Genomic DNA, 13,077 nt, shown 5'->3' with positions numbered 1-13,077 from the left:
CACTTAAAGTTTGAGAAAAAAGTATAATTGTTTATCAGGAAGTCTGGCAGATAGGCATTTGTCTTACCTCATCCCTACCTCATGTATTTTAATTGCTATGGAAAAAGCAACTCTTAAAAGACTAAGATTTTAAGAAGTTTTCTGGTAACTTCCGATTAACCTTATGTCCTGCTTACTTTACAGGTAGGGGTTTCTCTTTTCTAATTTTCTCATTCAGGTTTTCTAGGTATTGTCACCCATCACACTTATAGCCAAAATTTTCACCTGGAAAGAAAGCAGTCTATGCAAACCCAAAGGGACATAAATAAACACAGAGATGTTTCCTTGGCTAGATATCTTAATGAATGAACTCTCAAAGCCACAGGCACGATGATTAAATGCTATTTTTCAAAAAGGAAACTCACAAACCAAATCTTGAGCTATACCAAGATTTGAAACCATTCAAGTTATCTGACATTAAGTGGCTTGATAAGGGGTTCATTTGATGAGGAGATTGGGCAGACTGGGACAGCTAAATTACACCAGAAAGAAAACGTAAAGGCACAAACTCATTTTCAGCAAGTCCCCTAGGCTAGTCAGGTAAAGAGCATTTATGATCACATATTTTATTTGCTTTTGCAAATGAGTTTTGCGCACCTGAATTTTCGTAAATGAGTCTATGGGCCCTAAGGAACTTTCAGATGGTAGCAAACAGAAACGTTAGTTTGTTTTGGTCACATTGTTAATATTGGTGCTGCCTTTACAAGAGACAAAATGAAAATAAACTACTGCACCTAGGGAGCCTCAGGGAGAGGGAAGATTTAACTCCTGGAAATTATTTGTTTTTATTTGTCCTGTGCACCCCAGGATAGGGCTTCTCACCATCTTCTCACCTTGCAGAAAGCCCTTGTCACATTCTAGAGGAGTGATTTTCTTCTGCCAAAACTACCATGAAATTAAATATGAACAGCAGCAACAGTGGGTCTAACATTCACCAACACGTGCATGCTCAACATATACAAGGGGAACTCGGGGAATGCAATCCAGAAAAGAACTAAGTGTTAAGAGCAGCCAACAATCTCAGGCCACTAGGATGAAGAGACACAGGCTAGGGTCTCCAAGAACTCCAAGTTCAATCCCATGTATCTTGCATCTTGATCAACAGGGACCAAATGTTGCTGACCACTGGGCCCTGACCTCCCTCTTTCGGTAGCAGATGAGGGAATGCAGTTTTCCTACAGTTCACAGGCCTAATAATAGCATCCATCCATCCATCCATCTAACTGTAGCAATAACAATAATATAATAGCACATGACATGGATTTTGTCATATAGTGCTCACCTTATACAGCAATTAAATGACTGTTTATGGTTGCGACTGAGGCTTATAGACATAGTCATCTATCCAAGATGAAACAGCTAGTAAGTGGCATAGCAGGTACTTGGATTCAGGAAGCCTAGCTCTAGAGACCCCACTCTAAACCAACACACCTCAGAGCAAGGTCTTGAGTACCTAGCATTGAGTTTGGCCTCTGTTTCCTCATTTGAAACTGAGGGAAGTAAGACAACCACACAACACAGAGTATCAGATGAGACATCATCAGCCACGTGCCAGGGCCAATGCCTAGTACCTAACAGGTACTCGATATAGTTGGTTCACTTCCTCCAGGTATATAGAAACGAAAAAAAAAAAAATGTCATCACTTCCCTGCAGGGTCGGGAATAGGTCTGGAGATAAAAAACCACATTCTTCCGTATAAATCCATTCACCTCTGAGACATTACTTGTGAAAGTAATTTTAATCCTTCATGTTTGTGGAAATCATTTCAAAGTAAAAATACTCATACCTCATTCTCCGTGAAAGACATTAGAATTTGGTGCAACTTCTGTCCTTGTCAGTAAGCCATACTGTGTTAATGTCTTCCACAGCTGTGGGAGCCGTGCTATAATCAGACAACATCCTACTGAGGCACTGACGCACATCTAAAAAACCCACCAAGCCCCGAAAATGGAACGGAGAAACCTTTTCCAAATCAATTTTCCCTTTTGTCTTTCTTTGCGACTCTCAGGCTCCCTTCCTTTTCAGCCATTGAGTCAAACTCCAGGTAGAGAGAAACATTTGGCATGAAAATGATTCTCCCATAAAGCCTGATGTCTTTTAAATACTTACAAGCACTGTGCACTTCAAATATGCAGAGAATTCTATACAGAGAATAACTTTCTAGAAACCCATGTCATTTAATTCTGTTGCTCTTGTTTTCAACTTGTGTATAATACCACTTATGTCAAATGGAAGTAGCTATGCAGATTTTCTTTTAAGAAAACCAAAAGAAAAAAGTGTTGCCTCTTGGGCAGAAAAGATATTTAGATTCTGCAAGAGAGGGACTCCTGAAATCCCTCATGTGACCTTCCTCAGAAACTATTCAAGTCATCTGGGAAATGACCCTAGCACGACGAACATTTGGGTTTGTTCTGCTTTGCAATTTATCGCTCCATTTCAAAGAAATTAAAGCATCAACAACTGGTGCTTATGCAGGACTCACAAAGTACCTCAACAGCCGCATACATCTCAGCTTCGTTCAAAAGCTGGGAAAGCAAATCAATGGAGGATAATGGAACGGGATAAAATTAGCTCAGTCGGGGAGAAAACAGATTTGCCTTCTCGGGTGCCTCTTCTCAAATGGGCAGAGAAGAGAAAAAATTAAAACTTGGTCCCCCATCACGATAAAGCCTACAATTCATCAAGGTGACCATCTGCCAATGAAACTGATAAGGAAAATGTTATTAAGGATAAAACTTGCAACCTCCGTTAAGTTCTTTTCCCACTAAGGAAGCATAACTTTTCCCTTTCATTCTTCCTCTACCTTCTATTTATGCTTCCAATTAAGATCTGTCTGTCTAAAAATCGGTAATGTGGCACTCACGAGCCCTGTTAGTAATGTATTCCTCTAAGCTACGTTCTAAAACCAAGCAGGATCCATAAATCATGCCTCTTCTTGCATGAAATGAGAAATGCTACGGTCAACTGAAATTTCTAGAAAGGTGGAGAGGTGGAGCCACCCCAGTTATTTTTCTGCAATTTGCAATAATTGCAAATGCCTCCTAGGAAAAACTCAGCATCAGTAATCCTCCAGCTCACACGTAAACTAAATCATCACAGCTACCTATGAGCAGGGAAACCCCAGTATGCACAGCATTGGGCATCCGGAGGTAAGAGGAGGGGCAGCAAACAGCTCTACCCCGTATCTGTCTGGAGCCTTTGTCTCTATCATCCATTTCCTTCCTTTTCTGTACAAACCTATGGCTGACTCCTGCTGAGCCACCTAGTGAAGGGAAAACTGAGGAGACCTCCTGAGAAGTGAGATGTTGGCTTGGAAGCCCAATATGTTTATTCCAAGGCAAATCCATTCCACAATTATGTATCTATTCAACATCTTAGAATGCACCGCATATTACTGAATCTTAGCCCCAGAGGGTTTCACTTGACAACACGTGGTATTTGGGGCTGTGGGTGGGAGGAAAGAAGGTGGTAAGAAAATGCCCCTCTCTGCTTTGATGGGGAGAGGAGGTTAGAATCATCACTATTCCATGTTGAATGAGAGAATTTTCTCTCTCTCTCCCCGATGGGGCTGAGTAGAAAATTCACAAGCTCGCCCAAATTGAATGAGCCTGCTGGGCTGGGTGACTGCACTTTTCAAATATGCTAGTCCCCATTTGGGGCTATTTTGTTTTAGAGTCTCTGTTTCGCTGTGTACTTACACTCCAAGCAAATGAATCACAAAGGGTGCAATTTTGTAAATCAAAATATCAAGAAATAAATAGGCTAGCAACTAGAAAAAGCCAGAGAGGGACAAAGCCCTGGCAATTGTTTTTCAAGCCTCAGCCCAGCTGTGTTTATTTCCAGCTGATATATATCCCACGAGGGTCAGGCTTCGGGTGGGAGGAGATGAGCACAGGGCCTGAGAGAGCAGAGCAAAGTCGCTGTGCAGGGCGAGCATGTGGCTCTAACACGCCAGGGCCAGGCAGATGTCCTGGGCGCCTGTCCTGGGCGCCTCAGAGAGACAGCGCAGCCTTGAAGTCAGACAGGCTCCATAGAGTCTGAAGTGTATTAAGTACACACAAGAAATGTGCATTTCAAATATGCTGAATTCTGTAAAGAGAAGAATGGCTTTTTAAAATGCCAAGTCCCTTCGTTCTGTCACTGTTATAGTCAACCTGTGTATGATGCCACCTATGTCAAAGGGAAGTGCTATGGCCACTTCCAGACCAAAAAGGAGAAGAAGGAAAGAAAAGATGTGCCTTCTTGAGCAAAGAAAGACATTTAGATTCTATAAGAGAGGTACCCGTGAAAGTGATCTTATTCAGAAACTATTCTGGTCACTGGGAAATAAAACTAGAACTACAAAATATTTACTTTCATTCTACTCTTCAATTTACTACTCAATTTCAGAGAAATTAAAGCATCAACAACTGGTGTTTATGCAGGTGACACAATCTGCTGTGTCACCTTTAGTAAGTTTCTTAATGTCTCTGAACCTCAGTTTCCTTATCTTCAAAATAAGAGCAGTAATGGCACCTATCTCAAAGGCTTATTGTGAGGCTAATGAGAGACCATAAGCAACGTGTTTAATACAATGTCCAGCACGCGGCAGGAATTTAACAAAAGGAAGCTAAAACTGCCTGAGCCTGACGGCTGAGAAGTCCAGCTTTGGTGAACATTTCTACCACCATCAGCCATTCAGAAATGAGTCCAACACAGCCCAGCCACCATCTGCTCCCTTTAACCTTAGCTGAGACTCACTGGCCTGCGAAGGCATTCGAGAGAGTCAATTTTTCAGACTGAAGAAGCAAGCTGTGTGCATGGGTTACCTGAAACTGTAGTGTACACACACACACACACACACACACACACACACACACACACACCCCACATATTTTTTTAAAAGCTCCTTTAACCCAGTCCATCATGGAGCCTGAAATTCCCTAACTCGTTCACTCCTTAAGGTACTTTGTTCATTTTAGGTGAGCTTAACAGACGATTACACGGAATCGAGGAACCATCAGCTACTTAACACTTGATAATAATAATCATATCTATCACAGATTCAACACCAGTTTGTACCAATCTGCCCTGTAATCATTGATAATCCTCCCAACCATACAAGGTAGATATTGTGCCTATTTTAAGATGAGGGCACTGAGACCCAGAGACTAGGTCAGTGCTCACAGCCACAGAGCTTGTAAGTGATGGAGCAGGAATTCAAACCCAGTTCTGTTTAGCTCCAAAGCCTATACATTCTGCCACATGTTCCACTACACCATGCTACCTCTGCTTTCATGAGAATTAGTTCTGCAGAAAATGCATTAGTACCCACTGTGGTAGAGCAGTTAGGGAGGGTCTTAAAGAAATAAAATTAAACACAATTTAAATGTATTTGGTAGCCAGCCTCCAAGACAGTCCCCAATGAACCCTACCTCCTGGTATCAATGCCTGTGCGTAGTCCCCTCCCGCAGTGTATCAGAGTTGGGCTACGAAACCAACAGAGTATATCAGGAGTGATGGTAAGTCACTTCTGAGGCTAGGTTATAAAAAGCATGGTAGATTCTGCCCTGTTTTCTTTTGGACCACTTGATTTGGAGGAAGCCAGCTGCCATATCTTAAGGACACTCAGGCAAGAAATTGTGACCTCCTGCCAACAGCCATGTGAATAACCATACTGGAAGCAGATCTTCCAGCCCCCGTCCAGCCTTCAGATGACTGCTTCCCTGGTCAACACTTTGACTCTAGCCTCATGAGAAACCCTGATGCGGAACCACCCAGCCAAGCTGCTCTTTAATTCCTGACCCTCAGAAACTTTGTGAGATAATAACTTTGTTGTTTTAAGCTGCCCAATTTGGGGGTCATTTGTTACACAGCAATGAATGATACAGTACAAAAATCAGACGGAAGTCAGGGCTTAAAGAAAGCCTTGGCCAAGGGGAGTGAAGAAGGGTATTCACCAAAGGGTAATAAAAAGATCTGGTGCATGAGGATAGACAAAAAGGAGAGATGGTTTGAAGTGAGAAAAATATTGTAACAGTAGTAGCAAATACTAATACAGCAGTTCCTGAGCAGTGTTCAAAGTGCTGTTGATATATTAGCTCATTTAATCCTTACAACAATCCTACAGAGCAGTGGTAGAGTTATCCCCACTTTACAGATCAGGAAACTGAGGCACAGAAGACAAATAATTTGCAGGCATCATTCAGCTGGTAAGTGGTGAAGCTGGAATTCACCCCAGGCAGTCCAGCTCCAATTTCTGCACTCTTAACCACTCCACACACTGTCTCTCAGATCAAAAGAGAAACTGGAGAAAGCAACAAAAGCCCTCCAAGTGGATCAGGGGTCTGAGTAAACCCCAAGCTTTTGGTCTAGATTCCTTCATTATTGTTTTGATAAAGGTAATAATAAAGTACACCATAGAGCAATGTTCCATTGATTTCATTTTACCCTTAAAACACTCCCGGGAGAGAGGCAGAAGAGATACTATTATCTCCATTTTACAGAGGAGATACTATTGTCTCTATTTTACTGAGGCTGAGCGATGTTAAGGAATCACTTGGATCCCTTAATCTGAAATCAAATGAGTTTTCTCGGCAAATTAGGGAATTTTTCAACTTTAAGCAAATTCTGATATGTTGGAACTCCCTTGTTTACCTTACTCATTGATATTTGCATTTACCTGTTTACATTTCAGATTCCATGGGCTAACAAAATAATAAATCAAAGAGGAAGCAACCCCATGAAAAGAACATGAGATTCATATACCACCTCGATTTCAACCAGAAGAAAACACATTCATAACAAAACATAATCACAGTAGTATTCAATTTAAGCAAACAAGAGTGGCAAAATTAAAGTCAGAGCTCGGGGCCTCTTTCCAAGACAGTAAGATGGATTGAAATAACTACGGCTACCCTCACCAAAGATATAATTAAATTAAATATGCATGCCCATTGCTGAGGAATAATCATTACAGTAGCTCCCAAAGAAAAAGGTGTTTATATCTAGTCAGTTGAAAAAATATATATTACTGAGTTTTCTTCCCCAACAATACAGCAATGGTGAAACCTACATACAGAAATGTAGCAAAGCTAATGCCAGGCTTAAAATATGAAGGTGCCAATGGCAGAGAACTGGAGGGTTTCAGACAAACCTAACAGCTACACTCTCACAGTCCCCCTCCCCCAAGCACCTCCATTTCATCTGAACTGCACATCTATAGGCTCTTCACACTGTCTAATCACCGGGGGCTTCTTTTTCTGTTTATACTAGGATTTCTTTTATTTGGGTGGAGGAGGATGGGGTGTGATCTGCCCGTTGTCTCACCGATTATTTTAGAAACAGTGCCCTCCCCATCCACAGCCTTCCTTCTCAGGTCTGCTATGGAGAATGATACTTGCATTAATGAATGTTTCCTCTGCTGTTAATGGTCAGGCAGTTAGGCCTTCCAGACCCTCGTGGCCCCGCAGCTCAGGTCTGTCTGCGGGCCTCTGGGTTATCAATCCTGTTTCTTGGCAACGCTGTCAATCAGAAACTCCCCTGAGTGGCACCTATCAACAGTTCCCAGCAGGCTGAACGTCCCCACTCCCTCTCCCCTTTAGGTTTCATGGTAACACAGACTTTGAGCCTGCTGTTGTCCCATCGTGGAGTGGAATTTGTTTTCATTTTTCTCTGCTTGTGTTGATTCTTTCCCCCTGCTTTATCCTCTCAAGACTATCATAGAAAATACAGTATTCAACATGAATTCCCCAGAGGGCTTCTTGGCCGTGGTTTCAATATACATTACTCTGTATTTCTCTTCTTTTCCTTCTCTTGATCTTTTGACACCTCAGACTCCATCCTGCCAATTGCTACACCACCACCACCAAATACACCACCATATATTGGACTTCTTCTCAGGGCCCATAAACCTGAATGAATTACCAACAGGGAACTGAGTTATTCTCCCCATGTCCAAACAGTCCCTAATTTTAGTATTACCAAACTATATTTGCAGAGACGGCACATGCTGGATTTTTCAGGACCACCCCAATTTCAGATAATCTTCTCTTCAAGCCAGCGTGGTTCCAAGCTTTGGTTTGGAAAATCAGATCGCAGCACGCTGCCAGAAGCCACACAAATGAGCTGATTTTAAGTAATTATTGTATTGACGTCTTTTTCCTTTGCTCACTCGGAAAGCCATCAGCACTAGAAAAATACGTACTGCAATTAGAAATTGCATCTTTATTTTCTGTTAAACCAAAAGGAAACCTTCCTTACTACACGGCACACTGGAGACCGTGGCTCAGACCCACTTGGGATTTGTGAGCACCTGTGCCCCACCCCACCAGCACTACTGCATGAGCTTGCACGCGCATGTGCGCACGTGCACACACACACACACACAATGGCTAGCCCTTATCCATTCTCAAGGTCATACTCAGAGAAGCCACAGCAATGATGGCATGAGGGGCATTAAGGAACGATCCTTTTCTCTCTACTTCCCTCAAGTCTTAGGTTTGTGTTTTCCAGGATTAACCACTCCTGGCAGGCACTTTCCTCACACTGTCCACGTACAAGAAACACCTAAGGCAACGGGCGATCTGTTCTCAGTATCTTGGCAGCTTCCCGCACACACAAATGGGAATACGATCGCTTTCTATGAAATCTCTCCATAAAGAGCGAGGTTGGTCAGCACGAAAAGTATCAGTAGATGAGCAGCCTTTAAATGAGAAACTGGAGGAGTTTCCTTTCAAGGATTACTTCTACGGATGTTTGAGCTATAGTATTTGCTAAGGTGGAGCATAAACAATGGCGTTAACATAGCTAAAGAATAAACCAGTAGATCAGGAAACTGAAGACAGCCTGAGGAAAGGGAGAGGGAGGATGTAATAGCAGTAACAGGCACTTATGATCACAAATCATGTGCCATCTCCGTGCCCAACACAGCATATGCGTTCTCTTTCGTGATCCTGACATACGTCCCAGGTGGAGGACCTGAGAGGCAGAGTGAGGCTGCTCACCCAGCTAGGAAGTCGTGGAGCTACAGCTTGAACCCCACATTGCCTGACTCCAAAACCCTAGGTTTTAATCACTTTGTTACTCTACGTAGCCAGCATTGTCCAGGGGAGAGGGTTAATGTCCCTGGATTCCAAACTCCCTTCGCTAAACACCCTTTGCTTTGACTCTGTATCCACCGAATAGTGTAATTTGGCCTCTCTGGGGTCATGACTGGGGGAGTTTTGTGCATGCTGTGAGAGTGGTTTCTCCCTGTGTAATGATGAATTGGTGGTGCCCTGCCTACCTCAGCCTCCTGAACTAAGTCAGGCCCCTCCAAACCGGGACCAGATCCTGGAATGCTCTACCTGCATGCAGCCCTCCTTTGTATAAAACCTCCACCACGTCCAACCTCCAGTTCTTACTTTTGTCTTCCATAGACACCACACCTCAATTTCACGCTTTAGCTGAGGGAAAATGGCAAATGCAAACTCTTGTTAACACTTTGAGGGCCTCACCCTCCATTGTTTTAACTATATGCTCTTTTCCTCTCCTCTCCACATAAGTATGTTTTCTTTAAAACCGTAAGACCGCCCATTATCAATGTTCCTTGAAACTGGTTGACGCATACATACCAGTTTTATTAGTGCCACCACATTACCAGCTTGTCCTTGTCCAGTTTCTTGGCTCTAGCAAGAAGAAATAACTAATATTTGAGGTAGTCCCTTGGTCACCATGCTAACAAAATCTTTTATGTACATACATACATATTTTGTTCTTATATATATGATACATTACATACAGCATCTATGTACAAAATACATTTTTATCTATCTGTTTTATCTAAAGAGAAAGTCTCTGCCAAGAACTGAGCTTTTACCAAGTCCTACGCAGGTCATGCCCCAAAGGCCTGTCCTGCCTACACTCATCTATGCAGATATGACCTGATTCCACACGGAGGATCTGTGATCCAAGGGGTACTAGTATTAAAGCTCCATTTATCAGGGCCTGATGTGAAAAAGTGAATGTGGCCAATCAGAGTCCTCTCTTGGCATTTGCCTGGGAAACACTGGGAGATGGATCTAGTGAGTGACGGTGCTGAGGGTAAAAAGGGGGCATGAGGTTGGGCTCGGGCCAGGACAAGCTGTGAGCATGCTGACGTTGTGAGGGGGCAGAAAGTCACAGTTGTCTAAAGAGGGTCGAGAGCCTGCTTGGAACAGAGGAGATGGGGCTGGAGTAGACACACGTGGAAAAGCGTCTGCCAAAGAATCTTGGTTTTCATGCTAATAAGCATGGTGGAGAAAGAATGAAGGATGTCTGGGAGAAGGAAGAGAAGAGCAACAAAGCATCAAAGGAGGTTAGAAATGAGCAAATGACTGTCAATCAAAGGTGTGGTTGGGAATCCTCTCACTTTGCTTTAAGCACCTATATGTCAGATTCCTTTAAAAAAAAAAAAAAAAAGTAAACACTGGTACCGGCTGTAACATGTGTAATGTCCTAAATTCTCACCAAAGACAAACTTGCCCTACAGGACAGTCAAGATTCTCACTAGTCTCAACTAGAATAAGAAAGACACTTCCCTACCAGGTATGGATTTACGTTTTGTTCTGATCAGAAGATTCATGTAGGTGATCACATACCAAAGGAAAGACAGTGACTGTGCTACAATGGTCCGTAAGCTTTATTAGTGCGAGCAGAATAAATAGAGGCCTAACATCCATTCCAGCTTTCTACGTGTGGCCTGCGGTCATGACCACTGCATTGTTGCCGGTCACAAACCTCCTGTCACTGCCACTTAGCACCACGCACTATGCACAGTCCTCAGCCCAGTCCTGAGGCTCTCCACTTCCATCCCAACACTGATCCCGGACTGGATATAAAACTCTTCCATAAACCCTCCAGTTTATAGGAAGCTTTCCTTTTCCTGTAAAGCAAAGACATTTCTATTATGGCTGCTTACATGAGTCTTTTCACCATTCTTGCTGAATCCTCTACTTTCACTGGGGAAGCTGGACATGGAAGGGCGTTACTGAAAAGTCAAGTCAAAAGTAAAATTAGGGGGCTTCCCTGGTGGCACAGTGGTTGAGAGTCCGCCTGTCGATGCAGGGAACATGGGTTCGTGCCCGGTCCGGGAAGATCCCACGTGCCGCGGAGAGGCTGGGCCCGTGAGCCATGGCCACTGAGCCTGCGCGTCTGGAGCCTGTGCTCCGCTGCGGCAGGGGCCGCGACGGTGGGAGGCCCGCGTACCGCAAAAAAAAAAAAAAAAAAAAGTAAAATGAAAACACTTTCCAGGCCCTGAAGAGTGTACAAAGATGGCTCCTTGCCTTAGCTGAGCTATGAGTACAATGGTGAAAACGTAGCACTTGGTATGTGGCCCGCAGCTCTCATTATTTTACAATTATATCCCGGATGTCAAATGTCCGTGTTGGCATTTAAAGCCTACAGAGCTGGTGAGTGTTTAAAATGGTTCATGTCTACTTTCTGCAAAAGTTAAAGTGAAGAGAAGACAGGTCTGTTTAACACATCATGTGTTTTTCCTAACTCACCAGCAACAAGTCACAGGAAAGAGTTACACAGGTACTTACTATTTATAACCCATGGCTACATCCACAAAATACTTCCTTCTCTGTCGATAGACATTGTCTTTAAATCCCTTAAACAGAAAAGAGATTAAGTTATTTAACAGACTGCCAAAAAAATTAGCTGCAGAAGACCTAAAAAAAATCACTGTGATGTTTATTGAGTGTCCAATTCAAATGTAATTTTTTTTCCTTGGATAACCACCTTGATGACACAGGCAGAAGCGAATTGTACTTACAGTAAAACCTCATTAAATTTGGGCTGTCTTAATTTGGGATGTGTGGGAATTCAGACTAAAGTTAACCTTTCCATGAAGTAGGCAGAACGGCTTAGTTAAGCAAACTGATATTGTGAAAAATATCCTTTGGTTTTCAAGTATCATTTACATGCAATTGATCTTAATTACAAATTAATCTTATCTGTTCATTAAAATAGGTCCCTTTAACATGGATTTTTCACTAAGAACCTAAATTTAATTGCTTTGTGTAAATTACCAATAAGTGTACATGTATTAAAATTCTATCATTCAGAATAATCATCAACACCCCAAATTAGGATGAATAAAGAGGTTTTGCTGTATGTTATGAGTACAGCCACACAAATGCAAAATCGATTACAAGGGATCCACGCAAGATAGCAGGCTAGCTCCATTCCCCTGAGTTCCTATAGCTCTGACTAGTCTTCAGCCAAGTTCAAGATTTTACCCATCATCATGCACTTGGGAAATTAAACATCCTGTCTGCCATTCTCCCATCAAGTGGAATCCTTCTAAGAGGACTTCCTGGTTTACTCAATCATCTCCTCTAGTCAACAGACTTTCCATTTTCTTTTCCTTCAGCTAGTTTCAGACAATCAGTTCTTTCCAGGGTTGTTTGTTCAGACAGCTGGAAGCCCAGCAGGAGTTGTTTCAATCTAACTTCTTACCTGCTCAACCCTGAAAACCCAAAGGGAAACCAGGACTTGCTGACCAGTCTGAGAAGGGAGGCCAGGCAAGGAGACAGGCTGCAGGGGTCGTGGGCTCTGGAAGGAGAACTGGGACAGGCCCACAAAGGCCTGGACTACCTCTGCTCACCCAGTGTCCACTCAGACACTTACGCAAGGGGGCTACTCAAGAGGAACCTCAACTCAGAGAAACTCGTTCTGTTCTCTCTTCCAGCTGAAGGAGAACTGGCCTTGCGGTCAGAAATCTTCACAGGACCGTATGCTGAACAGAAACAAAGAACGTCCATTGCCAACAGCCTTTCTCTCAGGAAAGACAAAAGGTCACTAACAGAGGGAGACAGCGAGTGCCCTGAGGTCACCCAAAGGCCCTGCAGAAGTGAAGTACTCCCCGCCCTTAAAGCTAGAACTTTCTTTCTTCTGCTACAAATTGGGAGTTTTTAAACAGGAGTTCATAGGCAGGCTTGCGGAGCCTTCAAATGTGTATATGCAAAATTCGTGACCATAGTTACAAAATGTGTGACCACCTTTACAAATGGGTATGTGAGCTAAGAAAAGGT

At 43.0% G+C, this 13,077-nt stretch overlaps 1 protein-coding gene across 1 annotated transcript in view; it reads right to left on the bottom strand.

The window, feature by feature from the left end:
- The window catches only part of TPH2 (tryptophan hydroxylase 2), a 105,361-nt gene that overhangs the window by 68,005 nt on the left and 24,279 nt on the right, over window positions 1-13,077 (bottom strand). The window contains exon 6 of the mRNA XM_027107051.1: window positions 11,584-11,651. Within this exon, the coding sequence (XP_026962852.1) occupies window positions 11,584-11,651 (68 nt within the window). The remainder of the gene's footprint in view (window positions 1-11,583; window positions 11,652-13,077) is intronic.

The sequence above is a fragment of the Aethalodelphis obliquidens genome, unplaced genomic scaffold, assembly GCF_003676395.1.
Source record: "Aethalodelphis obliquidens isolate GAN/ISIS:26980383/991018 unplaced genomic scaffold, ASM367639v1 scaffold8, whole genome shotgun sequence".
NCBI lineage: Eukaryota > Metazoa > Chordata > Mammalia > Artiodactyla > Delphinidae > Aethalodelphis > Aethalodelphis obliquidens.
This window is presented reverse-complemented; position numbering and strand designations above follow the sequence as displayed.